The following is a 19,815-nucleotide window of genomic DNA, read 5'->3' as shown; positions in this document are numbered from 1 at the left end:
GCCGAATTTTCACAATCAAGAATATAATCTTGAATTTGCGAATTCACGAATATATGACAAATTTTCTATAAAATATTTGTGAAATATCGCAAATTCAAATATTGACCCTGCCGCTTATCGCTAGTAGTTTCCAAAATGGGGTCATTTCTTTGGAGTTTCTACTCTAGGGGTGCATCAGGGGGGTCTTCAAATGTGACATGGCAACTTAAAATTATCCCAGTGAAATCTGCCCTCCAAAAACCATATGACATTCCTTTCCTTTTGCGCCCTGCCGTGTGCCCGTTCAGCAGTTTACGACCACATATGCAGTGTATTTGTAAACTAAAGAACCAGAGCAATAAATATTTAGTTTTGTTTGGCTGTTAACCCTTGCTTTGCTAGCGGAAAAAAAATGATTAAAATAGAAAATCTGCCAATAAAGTAAAATTCTGAAATTTCATCTACCTTTTCCTTGAATTCTTGTGGAACATCTAAAGGGTTAAGAAAGTTTGTAAAATCAGTTTTTAATACCTTGAGGGGTTTATTTTCTAAAATGGGGCCATTTATGGGTAGTTTCTATTATGTAAGCCTCACAAAGTAACTTCACACCTGAACTGGTCCTTAAAAAGTGGGTTTTGGAAATTTTCAGAAACATTTCAAAATGTGCTTCTAAACTTCTAAGCATTCTAACATCCCCAAAAAAGAAAATGTCATTTACAAAATGATCCAAACATGAAGTAGACATATGGTAAATGTAAAGTATTAACTATTTTAGGAGTTATCATTATCTGTTTTAAAATGCAAATTTTTCCACATTTTTGGGAAATTTGGTATTTTTTACAAATAAAAATGAAGTACAATATGTGACGAGAAAACATTCTCAGAATGGCTTGAATATGTAAAAGCATTTTAAAGTTATTACCACATAAAGTGACACATGTCAGATTTGCAAAAAATTGCCTGGTCCTTAAAGGGAACCTGTAACTGGGATTTTGTGTATAGAGCTGAGGACATGGGTTACTAGATGGCCGCTAGCACATCCCAAATATCCAGTCCCCATAGCTCTGTGTGCTTTTATTGTGTAAAAAAATATTAGATACATCTTCAAATTAACCTGAGATGTGTCCTGTCCCTGAGATGAGTCCAGCGTGAAGGAGCCCAGCACCGCCCCGCCTCCTCAGAATCTCGTCCTTGCTCCCCGACGTCAGAAAGCCAGAGCGACGTAATCTCGTGATCCTCGAGCTAGCACATGCGCAGTTTGTTCCCTGAGGCCGATGCCAGCACAGGGAAGGAACACTATGATGACACTGCGCATGCGCTAGCTCGTGCATCGCGAGATTACGGCGCTCTGGCTTTCTGACGTCAGGGAGCAAGGACGAGATTCTGAGGATATTGCGGATGTGCTAGCAACCATCTTGCAACCCATGTCCTCCGCTCTATACACAAAATCCCGGTTACAGGTTCCCTTTAAGGTGAAAAATGAGTCCTGAAGGGGTTAAAGATGGTAGCACGTAAAACTACCATATAGTTCACAAATAAATAATTGAATTATCCACCATATTTTACTAAATGATTCTCAGTGATTTTAGGGTACTCCTAGGTTTCTCAAGGTAGGAGGCTCTGGACAATTACCCAGTTTGCCAGTTACTAAAATATAACCTGGGAAATGAATGACAAAACTACAACGGAAGACTTAACACTACTAGTGGAAGTTAAGTATCTCTGCCCATGGCTGACAAGTGGAGATTAGCGGGATTTCACTTTAAAGCATTATATTTCTCCCCATCATCCTATTTATTTCTAATTTCCTATTTAATTGTTGCATTGTTTTTTACAGTTGGTTTCCAAAGTTTCTATTAAAGACTCAGGGTCAGTGGACATTAACATTGAAAACACTAATGAAGGTAAGGCAAGATGATCTCAGATGTGTTGATTTTAGGGGAGTTCTCTGGGCTACGGATATTGATGGCCTATTAGGTCAATATCATATTAGTGGAGGTCCGACATCTAACACCCTCACCAATCAGCTTTTATGGGCAGCCACCATCCCAGAAACTTTATAGTGTGCCAGCTGGAAGCAGGCCGTCCCATACACTGGCTCAAATCTAACTTAAGTGAATGGGAGCTGAGCTTCAGTACATCAGCACTACCCAGTGTCCTGAGCCTTCTGCTTCCACTCCATACACTGTAGTTTAAAGCTCCACAGCTTAAAACACCTGATTGGTGGTGGTGGTGATGTTGGGAGTCGGACCCCTACTGATCTGATCTGATATTAATGACCGATCCTGAGGATCGGTCATCAATATCTTTAGCTCGGAGAACCCTATTAAGAAATTAAAGTCTACAACACAGGTCAGCAACCTGTGTCACCGCAGCAGTTGTGAATCTACAGCTCCCAGCATGCACACAAGTAGAAGTGAATTAGAACATGCTGGGAATGGTAGTTTCAAAACAGCTGGGGTGCTGTAGGTTGCTAACTCATGGTTTACAGAGCTCTGCAAATAAAAATTGTTGAATTTTTTGTTATGATAAAATATATATAAAAATGATGTAGCATTATAAGTTGGACTAGTGTGGTATGGACTAATGTGGTATGAAGGTACACAAAAGGCATGTAGTATGTGGTATAAATTTTCACAAATGATGAGGCTCCTGGGGTAGCACACCAATATGGTCAGCTTCACCCTCGTGCTTTAACCCCATGCCAGCACCACATTAAATCACTTAGTGTGCCTCTGTATGTTCCATGAATAGCATCCAAAGAAGCGTGCCATGATTTCTTTTATAGAACATATGAATAAACAGTCTTACAAATGGACCTGAGATAAACAAATTTCAATTTTTTCGCTTTGTGTCCGATTCAGCAAACTTTTCAATAAGATTTGCTTTGTGGACAATACTACATGAATATACAATGCTTCTATTGGCCTGAAAATTGTTAAATTATCTTTTTATCTCTTGTTCTCTTTTTTTAATTTTACTCGTTCTCTTATCCCTCTCCCTTCCTTTTTAAGTGCTTTAACACAATGACAGGCAAATGGGGGCAAATGATGTTAAAAATACTGTGGCTTTTTAGGAACAAGCATTCAAAAATTATGTTAATGTCATAAGAAACAGTGGCCTGTTCTGCATTATTGTCCTAAAATGATTTATAATTATTATAATTATTCTACAGATCGGGTGGCTCATCTGTCCGCTCTCATGCATGAGGTGCACAGGTCTATTTGATTCACCCAGTCAGAGAGAAAAAAGAATATATTGATTTAGTAAAGACTCTCTATTTGGAGGCACTCAGAGGTATACACGGCGGCATAATAGGAGCTTTAATGTACAAAGAGAAATAAACCAGATTAAAACAAATAGATATATGTATAAAAACCCAAATAGATTACAGTTTTATAAAAGGCACCTCAAGTTCATACACTATGTCTAATTCATAAAAGACTTAAAGCTTCTAGAATCAGTTAAAAAGTACTGTAGGGATTTGCTCTGGTAGACAGGCTAGCGTAGGCAGTATAGAGGCAACGACAAACACAGTTCAGTGTTAAATTCACACATAAGGAAAAACAAAAAGTGACATTTTGCAGTCTAGGTGTTTGTTCACACCATGAATAGTCCACAGAACATAAACCTTCAAGTGGTTTGCAGTTTCTCCACCTGTGGTCCACAGCAGGCTTTAGGGGCCTGTTTTTCAGCATGCGGCTCCCGGCCCTTTTGCACAGCACAAGTGTTCAGATCCCAAAACACACAGGGACTGACAGCGCGCCACTGTCAGAGAGGAGTAATCCACACACAGCTGAGACTGCTGGCTGGGTTTGATGTAGGCCAATAAAGAGTTGGCCTGGAGCGTGGGGAGCAGCCACCCACCCAGCACTTTGGTTACTCCCAGTAAGAGCCGGGCCGGATCAGCTTACAGCCATACTAAAATAACAATGTGTCAACTAGCACTAACTGCCGATGACACTTGAAAATACCAGCTCTTACTTCACCAAGGCCAGGAACCTCGGTGACACATACCTTAAGTCAATGACGGACCCTTGCGCTTTCCTACAGTACATATCAAGAAACCACTGCAGTGGCTAGTAGGGATACTGCTTCAAAACTAGTCCTTAAAAATTAATCTCAAAATAGGAGATATTTTCAAACATATGTTGCAACAATGTAAAGAATCAGTATACATCCAGAGCAAGAGTTCAAAATTACCGATAGTCTCCTCGTGGAGTGCTAATTAATCCTGGTGTCTCATGGAACGCAATACTTGGATCAGAAGTTGTCCAATATATATCTTTATATTCACAGAACCTTAGTCAATTGTTGGTGCACTGCGCAAATCAGGTGCTGTAATGTGCAAAAAAAGTGCTGTAGTATCTGAGCCCAGTTCATTCGTAGGTTACTGTTAACAATGGCCAATTCATTCAGAAATTGAATTTGTGGTCGGGTGTCAGAATATGCCGTACGTGGCGTCCCACGGGCAATGACACCCTGACCCCAGTTACCTGTTCTGTCGCTCTTGGCACCTCACCAATAGAAGATACGGTCTTCTGTCCCAATCGTACTTGCAGAGCCCCACGTGGTATCTGTGATACTAGCATCTCACGTGGTAGGGGACCGTTCACGTTCATGATCCAAGTATTGTGTTCCATGAGACACCAGGATTGAATAGCACTCCATGAGGAGACTATCGGGACTGATTCCTTACATTGTTGCAACATATGTTTAAAAATATCTCCTGACTATTATGAGATTAATTTTGAAGGACTAGATTTGAAGCAGTATCCCTACTAGGCACTGCAGTGGTTTATTGGTATGTACTTTTTATCTGATTCTAGAAGCTTTAAGTGTTTTATGAATTAGACGTAGTGTATGAACTTGAGGTGCTTTTTATAAAACTGTAATCTATTTGGGTTTTTATACATATATTTATTTGTTTTAATCTGGTTTATTGCTCTTTGTACATTAAAGATCCAATTATACCAGCCATGTATACCTCTGAGTGCTTCAAAATAGAGAGTGCCGGTCTTTAAAAAATCAATATATTATAATTATTCTGCCCGTATTTATGGACACACGTGTTGCTTGTCAGATGAAACAGTGACTTGTTCTGGATGGGTCTAAAAATATGTGATGTAAATTGTGCAAACTTCTTTCAGTAAGGGGCGGGGAGAGGCCTCCAGATCAGACACACGGGTGACAGGTGTGTGATCACCAAAAGTCAAGCTGCGAACAAAGTGGAATCGTAAGATTGCTTGATGCTAATTATATGCCTGTCATTATGTAAGCAAGCAAGCCTAGAGCTTGTCATGCTTGCCAGAATGCCAAAGGAGACAGTTCTTTCTGGTTCCACCCTCCACTGCAATGATTAGTCATCATGGTCAGTGTCATCATCACCATAGTATTTATTAGACTCCTCCTCCTCTACCATTGACTCCTCCTCCTTCTCCAGTGGCAGATACTCTTCATCCTCTACTTCCTCCTCCATTGGACTTTCTCCATAAAGGCTCCCAACAGCTAAAGGGAAGCCAGCAAAATGTGTAAGCTGTTCTTCTTTTGCTGTACCTTGTTGAGTCTGTGTGAGCTGATAAAAATAAGGGTGATGACATTGTTCATGGCGCAGTTATTCCTACTGACAAATCTGGTGGCCTCTTCAAATGGTTTCAGCAGGCGACAGATGTCTCTAACGAACTGCCACTGCCTGACCTCAAAACATGTTCCCTGCTGAGGTGGTATGTGCATAAAAAAAATCACTCACTACTGTACACCATTTGCTCAAACGCTCTAGAACAGGGGTAGGCAACCTCCGGCACTCCAGCGGTTGTGAAACTACAACTCCCAGCATACATACTTGCTCTGCTCTTCTACAAATTCACATAGAAATGAATGGAGCTTGCTGGGAATTGTAGTTTCATAACAGCTGGAGTGCCAAAGGTTGCTTATCTCTGCTCTAAAATATGTAAGATGGAATTCCAGCAAGTTGGAATGTCTCAAATCAAGAGGTGCAATGGCAGAATGCTTTCCTAGGTCCCCTACTTCCCCCTGACCCTCCTTATGACAATCCAAACACTGACTGTTCTTACACAAGTCAACAACAGGGAAACTATCTTGAGTATGTTCCATAGCGTGCACAATTTCGTTGCCTCTTCTCAATAAAGAAAAAAGGTTCCCCACCAGGAGGGCATAGTGAAGACAGAGATGATGTAAGTGAAAGGCTTCCCTGTAGCAAGAAGAGTAGGAACAGGAGGAATTCTTTGACCCATGGCTCCATGAGTCCTATATATAGAAAATGTAAAATTACAGGTTTGATACATAGATTATTGAACTGTAACAAATTTGCAAGTGTTTACCCAGATCATTTACAGATAGAAGTGCAATTAAATGTCCCGCCCCTTATACAAACACATTGCACACTGATATTAACAATTTACAATGGTAATATAATGCATTGAATGAAACTGCTATATTAAAGGGCATTTGTCAGACGATTTGTACCCACAAAACTGGTTGATCTGTTTGTATGTGCGCTTTGCAGCTGAAGGCACCTATGTTGGTCCCATGTTGATATGTTCATCATTTCTACTGAGACAACAATTTTTTTTGTATGTATGCAAATGAGCCTCTAGGAGCAATGGAGTGTTGCCCTTCCTCCTAGAGGCTTAGCTCTCTCTGCAACTGCCATGCCCACTTTGATTGACATGACCGGCAGTGTAAATGTGATCATGCCTGGCCCTGACTTCTCCTAAAGTCTTTTGTTGCTCCGTGTGCCTTACTGACCAATCCCCCTTAATGCCGTAATATGCGTTCTCTTAAACTGCACGGTATCTTGAAGTAATATAATGGGGGACATTTACTAAGCATGTTGCACCAGAATCACGGCGTAAAATGCACCAAAAAGAATGGAATTTTGATTTGTGCCAAATATATCAACTGTTTTCTCCAGAATATTGACCACAAGAATGCATCACAACAGAAATTAGTTATAAATGTCAAAACCTGAGATTGTTGCAGGGTTTTGTAATGTAGAACTTGCCAGCAGCTGCATGCAACACGATTCAGAGCCCTCAGTCCCTAACTCTCTATGCTTTCTCTGATAAAAGCCTAAATATACCTAAATATATCTCTAAAATCAATTCACTCATTTCTAAAGTGGACCCTTAGTATGTTATGGGTGATGTATTGTGGATCCATGCAATAGATGTATGAGGCTGAAAGTGGTTTTCAGTCAATTATGTTTTCTTTTATCACAGATATCCATGGAAAAGTTACTTTTAACCTTACTTTGAGTGCAAGCACTTCTCCGTTTATTCATGCCCTTGTTTACATCATGCTGCCTAATGGAGAAATGTTAGCAGATAAAGCAAAATTCACTGTACAAAAATGTTTCAAGAATAAAGTAAGTTCTTTAAGTAATTTATGACTGACTCCAGGATGTGGAAATTTGTTTGATTCTTTAGTTTCCATGTTTTAAAAGCCATCATTTTTTTATTTTCTTGTTGGCATAGTTGAATGAGGGCTTGTTTTTTGCAGATTGAGTTGCATTTTCAATGGAACCATTTTGGGGGACATATGTTCAATTTTTGAAGGACTTCAGGAAAAACCAAAATGATTCCGCAATTGGTTTCCTGTTTTGAAACAAAGTTGCTTAGTTTTTCCTTTTTTGTTCTTCTGCATCTAACATTGAAATTCACAACTAAGTGCAGGAGTAGAGATGTTGCGAACATATAATTTTCCGTTCGCGAGCGGCGAACGCAAATTTCTGCAAATGTTCGCGAACGGGCGAACCGGGCGAACCGCCATTGACTTCTATAGGCAGGAGAATTTTAAAAACCACACTCTTTCTAGCCACAGTAGTGATGGAAAAGTTGCTTCAAGGGGACTAACACCTGGACTGTGGCATGCCGGAGGGGGATTCATGGCAAAACTCCCATGGAAAATTACATAGTTGACGCAGAGTTGGATTTTAATCCATAAAGGGCATAAATCACCTAACAATCCTAATTTTTTTTTTAACAACGTGGTTTAAAACATCCAGTGTGTGTATACGATCAGGTATGATGTTGTATCATCAGGTAGTGTAAGGGTTACGCCCGCTTCATAGACATTGAACAGACCAAACTCCCCTTTTAATGCACCGCAAACAACCGCAAACAGTCCATTTGCCCAACCGCAAACTTCCCATTTGCACAAGGTTGCATACCAAGCTAGCCATGTCCCGTTGATGTCATTGAAGGTTTCTTCCTCCACCCAGCCACGTACAACACCAAGGGTCCCCGAAAGGTAAATTGAATTGATTTTTCGAACCGGGAGATGGTTAAAAAAACGCTGGCTCCCTCCCCTTTGAATCCACGCCGCGGTCACTGCGTCTGCGCCGTGCAATTTACTGTCACACCCGATATGAGTGGTATTTTCTGTAGTACTATTCTCATCAGTTTAATCCCTGTTACGTGACATCCCCAATCTGGGGTCCAATTATTAAATAGATTTTTCGAACGGGGAGATGGTTAAAAAAATGCTGGCTCCCTCCCCTTTGTTTGAATCCACGCCACGGTCACTGCGTCTGCGCCATGCAATTTACTGTCACACCCGATATGAGTGGTATTTTCTGTAGTACTATTCTCATCAGTTTAATCCCTGTTACGTGACGTCCCCAATCTGGGGTCCATTTATTAAATTGATTTTTCGAACGAGGAGATGGTTAAAAAAACGCTGGCTCCCTCCCCTTTGTTTGAATCCATGCCACGGTCACTGCGTCTGCGCCGTGCAATTTACTGTCGCACCCGATATGAGTGGTATTTTCTGTAGTACTATTCTCATCAGTTTAATCCCTGTTACGTCCTCTATCCGGGGACGTGTGTCGAATTGATTAATCATTGTCGAATTAACGACATCCTGAAATAATTTTGTTCTGAGCTCTGTATTTGCTTTGTATTGGATATGATGGGGATTTTTTAAATTGTCTGCATTATTTGTAATAAAAAAATCATAATAAAGTCTCTTAATAGTTTATTTTATGTATTAAAAACCCATACAACTTAAAAAAAAATATAATGAAAAATAATGTTTTTTCTATGAAAAATTATCCAGCCAATCGCTTTTAGTCTGATCATAATGAAGCAACGGCCTTATCTGGGGTGTGGCAACATTGCCAACACACTCATAGAGGTGATGATCGCTTCATTCTGATACGCAAGCCCCTTCACCACAACAAGGTACCGATCACGAAGGGGAATTGACACATGTATGTGCCTTTTTTTTGTTTTTGCAGCCACAGTGCAGCACTAGAGGCCAGAAAAATTAGGCATGTACACATGCCTGAAAAATTAGGTATTGTTGCAGCCGCTGTTGTAGCAGCGGCCGGAAAAATTGATGTTTTCCAGGCAGAAAGGTGACAAAAACATTGCAGCTTGAACCCTAGTTGGTGGCGGAGAATTCACGAAAGTCATCCGGTATGCAGACATTAAATACAGCAGCGTGGGGACCATTTTGAGGCCAAGGCATGTCATCAGGCCTTTTGTTAGTCAAACGTATCCCCCACTGTCAGTCCCTTCGGGATCCATGCCTCATTCATCTTAATGAAGGTGAGGTAATCAACACTTTTTTGACCGAGGCGACATCTTTTGTCAGTGACAATGCCTCCTGCTGCACTGAAGGTCCTTTCTGACAGGACACTTGAAGCGGGGCAGGCCAGAAGTTCTATCGCAAACTGGGATAGTTCAGGCCACAGGTCAAGCCTGCACACCCAGTAGTCAAGGGGTTCATCGCTTCTCAGAGTGTCGATATCTGCAGTTAAGGCGAGGTAGTCTGCTACCTGTCGGTCGAGTCGTTCTCTAAGGCTGGATCCCGAAGGGCTGTGGCGATGTGTAGGACTGAAAAAGCTCTGCATGTCCTCCATCAACAACACATCTGTAAAGCGTCCTGTCCTTGCCGTCGTGGTCATGGTAGGAGGAGGATTACTTCCACCTCTTCCCCTGTTAGATTCCCATTATGCTGTGACATCCCCCTTATAAGCTGTGTAAAGCATATTTTTTTTGTTTGCTTTTGAACTGCTGCATCCTTTCTGACTTCCGGTAATTTGGTAACATTTCCGCCACTTTCTGCTTATACCGGGGTCTAGTACCGTGGCCACCCAGTACAGGTCGTTCTCCTTCATCCTTTTTAAACGAGGGTCCCTCAACAGACATGACAGCATGAAAGATCCCATTCGCGCAAGGTTGGATGCCGAGCTACTCATTTCCCGTTCCTCCTCCTCACTGATGTCATTGATGGTCTGTTCTTCCCCCCAGCCACGTACAACACCACGGGTCCCAGATAGGTGACAACAATGAGCACCCTGGGATGCCTGCTGTGGTTGGTCTTCCTCCACCTCAAAGCCACATTCCTCCTCTGACTCCTCTTCCTCATACTCCTCTTCCAGCATTGCCGCAGGTCCGGCAAGCGATGATGACAGCGGCCACAATACAGTCTGTGTGGGCCTGACACACATGGCCTTGCAAATGTGATTATATCACAGAAAAATGTTAAATATAATTTTTTTTTATCTGCAAGGTATTTAAGTGAATGACACCCTGTAACGGTATGAGTGGAGGCCTAGCCACTAGCCAGTGGCCACAATACAGTCTGTGTGGGCCTGACACACACGGGCTTGCAATTGTGATTATGTCACCGAAAACCCTGCAGCCTCTCACACACGGGCAGCCAGGCAACTGCAATATATATATATATATATATATATATATAAAAAAGCACACTGATGTACCAGCCCTGAAAAGGGTATTTTGGGGTGCTGGCAGGACGCTGTCCTTACAGCAGATGAGTCTGGACATAGAACATGCCCTAGCTAACGCTTTCCCTATTGAATCAGCAGCAGCAGCACTCTCCCTCCTCTCACTGTGAATGCAGCTTCCGAATGAATCTAAAATGGATGCTGTCCAGGAGGTGGGAGGGTCTGGGAGGGAGGGTCTGCTGCTGATTGGCTGGAATATGTCTGCTGACTGTGAGGTACAGGGTCAAAGTTTACTCAATGATGATGTATAGGGGGCGGAACGAACATCGCATATGTTCGCCCACCGCGGCGAACGCGAACAAGCTATGTTCGCCGGGAACTATTCGCCGGCGAATAGTTCGGGACATCACTATACAGGAGATGCAGCATCTAGCATAGCTTTCTGGATACTGAGAAAAAAGTATGATGCTTGAGCCTTGAAGCTACTCCTGCGCATCTCCTTACACTAGGATGGCATCAATATCTAACAGTTATTAGTGCAATTGCAGCAATGTCATGATAACAGAATTGACGTTTACTCCATGGGCTATAGGTACACAGTATTCTCCCTTGATCAGGCTGGAACCTAATCATAAAAGCCTTTTCCTATGAAGCAGGCAGGCGTAGGCTGGAGAATCAATTATTAGTGTCTACCCAAATGCAAGAGTGACCAGGAAGATAGGGTGCCATGTGATGGACACTAAGTAGGAGAGTCCTAAACAGGTGTTCAGTCAGGTATCAGGGCTGTCTCTCCAGGTTTGCGGCTGCTCCTGGATCTCTCTGTGGTCTGCGGGTGGTAGATCAGAGCGTGGTACTGATGAAACCAGAGAAAGAGCTGGCTGCTGACAAAGTAAGTGTTAATGTAATTTACAGGGTAGCCGATCTGTTTAGCAAACCTTTAGGTTAGTGAAGAACCACCATTTTTCTTACAAGTAGGCAAAAACATTTTGAAGTTAACCCTTTCCCATCCTGACAGTCAACATTCAAACATTTTAACCTATTAAACACAATTAGGGCATTAATATTAATTTGCAAGGTGGGTGCTCCCACCTCCTCACAAACAAAAGGGAACTTAGCAGGCACCTCTTCAGCAGGAGCTCAGGAAGTCCTACTATTGAGAAGGCCCAAAGTTGTCTGAAACGCCAATCTTCTCCATGGGTTGTGTCCGGTATTGCAGCCCAGCCACATGTAAGTGGATGGTGTGACGAACTGCGACCGCCGCGGCCACAATACGTCATGAAACCGTCACAGCGCCCCTACTGGTCAATCCACAAACAGGCCTCCCAGCCACTTTCAACACACCGACAGTCTAACTTGAGTCCGTACAGTCGATAGGCTGAAAGCACAGGGATTGGACAGCCGATCGACCGCCAGTAAGCGTGTGAGCGACCGGACCGGAACCACACACAGGGTAGTTTAACTGCCACCACCTTGCAATTTATGGGAGCAAGGAACCCACTATCTGGATAACAGAACCGAGTAGCTTTCTCTTCGGAGAGGCTAGGGTAAGTTTTTGCAGTGTTTGAAAACAGGCATATGGCTAGAGAAATGACTTGGAGGTCATTTATTATATATCTATATACAATACAAATTATCACGATGCACAGTAATTATAACACAATAATCAAGGAAAGTATAGTCCAATAAACAAAAGGGAGAAAAGAAAGAAAATACTTAGTTTCCGCAGAAAAGATGTCTGTTTGTGAAATAGGCCGTTGCAGGGATAAAGTCCAAGAAGCCTTTGTCCAGTGTAATTTGCCAACAGCCCACAGGTTCTCTGGCTGAGGCCCTCTTTAGGTGTTGTTAAAAGTGGAGAACTCCTTTATCAGATTCTAGGTCTTTGTTATAAAGGGTCCCAGAATCAAGGCAGGAAATTGAGAGTCCGCCTGCTGGGCAGGCTGTATTCCTGAGGTGAATGTCAGTTCTGAAATATGGCAAGTGCCATATCGCGGGATGTCTCCGCTGTACACAAGTAACAAGCACATATTCACATTCCCCACAAAATATGGAGTTCAGGGATACCAAATATTACTATTATAACTGGTTCTATGATGGGGTAACACCATAACTTTATCTGGGTACATCTTAGAGTTATGTTTGTCCTATGTAAACGTCCAGTGAATTCTGAGTGACACGATGATGTAATTTTTACGTCCGTAAGATGCATGGGGTCTCTTAAAAAGGTAAAAATCATATCTCAGATTCATGTTGCAATCTGGGAAACCTTGGTGCCGGCCTGTCTGCAGCAAGCTAGCTTACAGACCCTTATGGCAGCGACACCAAATGGCTCCCCCCAGGTGTAGTCTTCACACCTAGCTGTGATATCTCTTCAGAAAGGGAAGTTCTTTTGTCAACCTGAGGAAGCCAGCTGTAATTGCGTTATCTGCTTTGCATCTATTGACTGACTTGAACAAAAGGGCTATTTTGTTCTCTGGGTACACGGAAGGAGACGCTCTGAGTAATCAAATTGTAGGTTCTGGGGCCTAGGGAAATAATTACTGTTTAATAGACCTACTGCTCAATAAGGGAGACTAATATTGATAATATTAGGGAGGACAGTTCAATATTCTCGCGGATCATCCGTGACAGATGGGTACAGGTGTGTATGAAGTTAACCGTTCATGTTCTATTCTTGTGCTCAGCCAGTTCAGTAGTAGAGAGTAATGTGTAGAAAGTGGAGACAAGCAGATATACCCAAATGTGTTCATGCAGTAAATTCATATTAAAGATGACATTAATATTTAAACGTCCTTACTTTTTTATTTTTATTTTTTTGAAGGTTTTCAACCTCTTTCCCTCCTTTGATTTTGGATGGTATGATAATCGTGTCCAGGAAGATGAACCTACATGTGGATTTCTTCCACTATTCATGCTTTTTTTCCCTGATTCCTTTATTAGAAGGCCAATAAGACCATGGTTCCCCAGAGATGAGACTGTGGATGTATACAGCATGTTTAAGGTAAAGTACATGAATTAATACAAAATTACATGAAGCATCAATATATACATAAAAAAAGAATGTAAAAGCTTATAAAGAGCATCTGTCAGCAGCTTTGTACCTAGGACACTGGCTGAACTGTTACATGTGCGCTTGGCAGCTGAAGACATCTGTGTTGGTCCCATGTTCATATGTTCCCGCATTGCTGAGAAAAATGATGTTTTAATATGTGCAAATGAGGGGCGGAGCCTAACCGCTGAGCAAGACAGAGGCTTGAGCAGGAGCTCTCTCTCATCTAACCCATATTACTCAGCTTTTGCACTTCTAAATTTGATCCGACATGGGCAAAATCGGAAGAGATCGATCCAGAGATGCCCCTGACACTCCTAGATCCAAGAAAAGTCAAGGAGATATGGACAGATTCTTTAATAAGAAATCGGCAATGTCCCCTGCCCGCGCGGCTAAGATGGCGGCCCGCCGCATTGAAAAAGAGACAGAGCGGGAATCGGAGCAGGAGGATGGAGACGTGGATTACATGGACACTCCGGAGGAGGAAACAACAAAGAAGAGCAGCGACATGCCTACTAAGGCCTTTTTTAAGGAAACCTTAGCCCAAGCTCTTGCCCCTCTGCTCCAGGAGGTACGTGACTTAAGACACGACATGCGTGCCCTGGGGAATCGGGTCGAACAACTTGAGACCCGTCAGGAGCATGCAATGTCGCACAGTGCCGACCTCGTAACTGCTATGGAGGCGCAGGTCTCGTCTCTAAATAATGCGTTCCTCATGATCGAGGACCAAGAAAACAGGAGCAGGCGCAAAAACATCAGACTGAAGGGACTTGATGAATCAGTCACCCCAGACGAATTAGAAGCAGCCGCTAAGTCCCTATTTACTGATCTACTGGGAGATAATAGAGCTGCTGAAATTGTCATTGAAAGAATACATCGCTCGCTGCGCCCTGTTCCTAAGGAAGGTGAAGCGCCTAGGGAAGTGATCTGCGGTCTCTTAAGTTACAGAGATACAGCGGCCATTTTGCAAGCAGCCCGCAAGAACCCAGATATTAAAATTGGGGACTCATCAGTGTCGCTATTCCAGGACATTGCATCATCCACATTAGCGAAACGCAGGATTCTGAAACCCCTAACGGACCAGCTAAGGAACCACAAAATCCTGTATAAATGGCTTTATCCGTTCGGGGTCACATTTGCTAGAAATGGCCGCCGCTGTGTTGTTCGTACCCCGCAGGACTTACCTATGGCCTGGAAGATCTTGGATATCCCTCCCATCAAGCTGGATAATTGGCTTGCAGTGGACATCTCGATTCCTAAACTTCCACAGCTACTCATCCATGAAGCATGGTCGGTGCAGTCCAAACAAAAGTCTCCTAACAGCAGGAGGTCGCCGGGGAGAAAAGATCTCACTTGAACTTGGATTGCGCTTCTACCATAGACATCATATCTTGGTAATATGGAAGCTCTGCCGCAGTTCCGCCGGCAGAAGAGGTGATCTCCCCTCGTCAGCGCTATTACCGTCATGTTTTAAGGTTTATGAATAACGGTTATATGGTTACTGATAATCGGATCTCACTTGTTGAAGCCTTTTGAATAGGCGTACTTTACATTTTTTATAGTAGTGCATTCTTTAGCTACTTAGATCGATAGCTTTAATGATATATGGTTATCTATACTGTAACAATCTATGTTCTAGTTATATGTAATATGGGTTATGATAGCCGGGTTAGGACGCATCTCTGTCCCTTTATGCTTTGTTGCGGCCCACTACGGCTGCGACTCTCCACCAGCCGCTTCTTACTTTACCCACTTTCCCGTATATGTTACCCACTCTCCCATACACCTAGTCCATTACTCTCATTGGCATTCAATCTTCTAAGTCCTTTTACAATCCTGTTAAGTGCGCTTTCATGCTGTGTACTCCCCTTACTTCATAGATATACTAGTAGTTCCTTCAAGCATAATAGAACTCGCTCACCTGTCTCGGCATGTGTCCCACCTCTTTGCATGTCTAAGCAATATGCTCATGAGCGCTTATCTTTATATTTTCAATGACAGATCTAAACATTACGACATTCAATGTCAGAGGCTGTAATACACCCCAGAAGCGTTCTCAAATCCTCACTCTGCTGAAGAAAAATAGTAGTGACATATGCTTTCTTCAGGAGACCCACTTTAAAACAAATAAAGTACCACACCTGTCCAAACTGAAGTACTCACAGTGGTTTCACAGCACATACGGATCTGCCTCTAGAGGAGTAAGCATCGCAATCAGTAAAAATGTCCCATTTATATTTACAGTTGCACAACAAGACCCTGAAGGCAGGTTTTTATTTGTCAAGGGGAAAATTGGCCATTTGGCGATAACTCTAGCCTGTCTTTACGCCCCTAATGTCAGGCAACACAATTGGCTCAAGAAAACCCTTTCTAGACTTAATGATTTTGCCGAAGGGATTAAAATAATTGGGGGAGATTTGAATGTATCTCTAAACCCTACACTAGACTCATCACTCGGCAGTTCCACTAAGTCTCAGAAAACACTGGGCGGAATCCATAAGCTGTTAAAAGACATGCACCTAACGGATACTTGGAGGACACTCAATATGGATGTGAGGGATTACTCCTTCTACTCCGCAGTTCATCAGTCCTACCATAGACTGGATTATATTTTCTTGTCTAATCATCACCTAACCATGTTAAAAGAGTCATATATTGGCCCTATCACAATTTCCGACCATGCACCCGTCACTTCTTCCATAAACTTCTCCAATCTCCCAGCAAGAGAATGGGTTTGGCGTTTAAACGAAACGCTATTAGACTCCGAGAGGCATATTGAAGATATCACCCTTAAATTATCGTATTATTTTCAAGAAAATAAACCACAAGACACATCTTATTCCATTATTTGGGAGGCCCACAAAGCCTTTATTCAAGGAGAATTTATAGCACTAGGCTCCAAGATTAAAAAGGAGAGACAGAAAAAACTAGATTCCCTTATAAGCCAAATATCAGCAATTGAAACTATCCAGAAACACTCCAAAAGAGCAACTGCACTTGAAGAACTTGCATCTTTGAGGAGACAGTTAAAGGAACTACTCAATGTTAAGTGCGCAAAGGCTTACCAATATATAAAATTTAAACAATACATTCACGGGGATAAGGGAAACAAGTTTATGTCACACCTAATTAATCAAAGGAAGGCTGCCCAATTTGTCTCCTCGATCAAAACCAGAGAGGGTAAACTAGTCTCATCTACAGAAGCTATTGCAGAAGAGTTTTGTTCCTTTTATGGAGCCCTTTATAACCTAGATAAGGGGGGCAATAACACAACAAACGAGCTGCCTGACTCTGTGAGAGTGAAGCAGATAGACAACTTTCTAGAGACGTTAAATCTTCCCAAAATTAGCCAGGAGGATAGCTCCTTATTGCTTCAACCGATTACAGAATCTGAGATACAGAAGATTATTAGGAGCATGCCTCTAGGTAAGGCCCCAGGACCTGACGGCCTGCCACTAGGCTATTATAAGAAATTTTTAAACATCTTGTCCCCGCAACTAACTAAATGGTGCCAAGCACTAGCAGAGGGTGGTACACTCCCGAGACAATCTCTAGAAGCCACAATCGCGATTATCCCCAAGAAAGGCAAGGATACTCGTGATTGTGGCAATTATAGACCCATATCCCTGCTCAACATAGATGTAAAAATTTGGGCCAAAATTCTAGCATTTAGGCTTAGCTCCTTGATTCCCCTAATTATTAATAAAGAACAAACAGGCTTTGTGAAGGGGAGAGAAGGGAATTCCCAGTCTTGTCGACTTATCAATGCCATATGTTGGGCCAGGAAAAACTCTAAGCCGTTGGTATTGATAAGCACAGACGCGGAAAAAGCATTTGACCTGGTTGACTGGCTATATACTCAACGCACCCTACACAGATTTGGAATTCCCGACTTATTTATTAAAGCAGTGATGTCGTTATATCAGAACCCTAGTGCCAAAGTCAGAGTGAATGGCACTCTATCTAAATCTTTTGCCATCTCCAACGGCACGAGGCAGGGCTGCCCCTTGTCACCATCCTTGTTCATAATGGTGATGGAGACATTACTTCAAGCATTTCGTAAAAACCCAAACATTCAGGGTCTGACATTAAATAAATGTGTACACAAATGTGCAGCTTTTGCGGACGACTTGATGTTACTAGTGACGAATCCCTCACAAGCATTCCCCCATATTATGGAACTCTTCTCCACCTTCGGCACACTTTCTAATTTCAAAATTAATAATTCGAAATCGGTAGTAATGGGTATAGCTTTATCCCCGCAGACAACACATGATCTTAAGGCATCCTTTCCCTTTAAGTGGAACGACAACTCCCTACATTATCTAGGAATTGAGCTTGCAAAAGATCCCGCCAATTTGTTCAAGTTGAACTATCTGCCCTTATTGACAAAAATACAGAAACAACTTCAATCACTTACATTACCCTGGGTTTCATGGATTGGTCGCAAGAACCTTCTCCAAACCTATATTGTCCCCAAATTAGTATATCTCCTGCAAATGGTCCCCATTCACATCCCTAACATGTATTTTAAGAGAGTCAGACAGATATTTACCTCATTTCTGTGGAAGGACAAAAAACCTAGGATAGCATATGACAAACTAATTAGAACACGTGTAAATGGAGGGATGGGTCTACCGGACATTCACTATTACTATAAAGCTATTCAGTTGAAACGTTGGCTACAAGTTTGTATCCCCAAATACAGAGAATTAGGGGCTGACATTGAGCTAGACCTCATGTCCAGTAACCAGCAGGCAGGGTTGTGGGGAATTACTTCTCCCAAGCACGTTCCCACCGGTTTATCTAAACATGCGAAATCTTCAAACTGGGGCACGTCTTTTATCGGATCCCCCAGTTAAGTTACCAATAAAATTGATCCCCTACCTGATCAAACCTGAAGTTCCTGATCTCCCACAATTTTGGGACACAACAGGAGAAACAGAGTTAACTGTCCTGTTGTCCGACATTAAACAAAGGGAAAATATTCCGGCCTTGTGCTCCAAATATATTAAAACAGGAGATTTTCTAGCGAAATTAGAATTTAATAATATATGTCAATCTCTCCACACCAGAAATGTTACCACACCTACCCCCTCATGGTTTGAACAACTATCTTCTCATGACAACCTCCCAAGACACAGCATTTCCCTCCTATACAAGTGGTTACTCCCTGGAAAAGGAAGTAGTGTCCCAGCCTTCATCAGAGCGTGGGAAGGGGATCTCGACTGCTCCTTCTCTCCTCAGGAAATTGATCTGATTCTTCTGAGGTCACATGGATTCTCTAGGTGTATAAAAGTACAAGAACACTCCTTTAAAACGCTAACCAGATGGTACAACGACCCTCACAAGCTCTTTAGAATGGGTTGTTCTACAAATGACACCTGTTGGAGATGCAGGTCCCAGAAGGGTTCACTGGGTCATATCATGTGGTTATGCCCTTTGATTCGTACGTTTTGGGCGCAGATTGAACAAAAAATAAATGTAATTTGTGGCACTTCATTAGAATTAACACCTCAGTCAGTTCTTCTGTGGTTACCCTCTAAGAAATGGCGGCCCTCAATGTTTGACTTACCTACCCTGTTGGTCCAGTCAGCACGTCTACTAATACCAGCGAATTGGCTTAACACCTCTCCTCCTACATTACAAAATTGGTATGAAAAAATAGATCAAATTTACCTGATGGAAGAACTAGCTAGTTGGGCAACCAGATCACACTCCAAGTTTTGCAAACTGTGGAACCCTTGGAAAATGTTTCGAGAGGCAGAGAACAAACAATAGGTCTCTAACATTCGAACCACCTACCTCACTTTTTAGGTTAATGATTTGTTAGCGCATCTTTAAACTTCATGTCAGATAGGTCTCTCCTGCTGAAGTATACTACATGCTAAAACATGTTCTGTGATTTATCTCAGGTATGATGCCGTCATGTGGGCTTATGCTCCTTATGCTCCCAATTAGATCTCACTCTGGTGAGCACCAGAATTATTCATGCCTTAATTATATCTACTCCTGATTGAAGTATATCTATAGAAAATATACCCAGCTGAATGGATTGTTTTTGTGGGTAAAC

The 19,815-nt window shown here is 42.3% G+C and overlaps 1 protein-coding gene across 1 annotated transcript in view; it reads left to right on the top strand.

Annotated features, from left to right (window-relative positions):
* Positions 1–19,815, top strand: part of LOC122942209 (alpha-2-macroglobulin-like protein 1) — a 288,592-nt gene that overhangs the window by 110,408 nt on the left and 158,369 nt on the right. Inside the window, exons 13-15 of the mRNA XM_044299708.1 lie at positions 1,817–1,883; positions 7,221–7,366; positions 13,515–13,694. Of these exons, the coding sequence (XP_044155643.1) occupies positions 1,817–1,883; positions 7,221–7,366; positions 13,515–13,694 (393 nt within the window). The remainder of the gene's footprint in view (positions 1–1,816; positions 1,884–7,220; positions 7,367–13,514; positions 13,695–19,815) is intronic.

This window comes from Bufo gargarizans, chromosome 6 (genome assembly GCF_014858855.1).
Source record: "Bufo gargarizans isolate SCDJY-AF-19 chromosome 6, ASM1485885v1, whole genome shotgun sequence".
Lineage (NCBI taxonomy): Eukaryota > Metazoa > Chordata > Amphibia > Anura > Bufonidae > Bufo > Bufo gargarizans.
The sequence above is the reverse complement of the archived record's forward strand: the minus strand, read 5'-3'. Positions and strand labels throughout refer to the sequence as shown.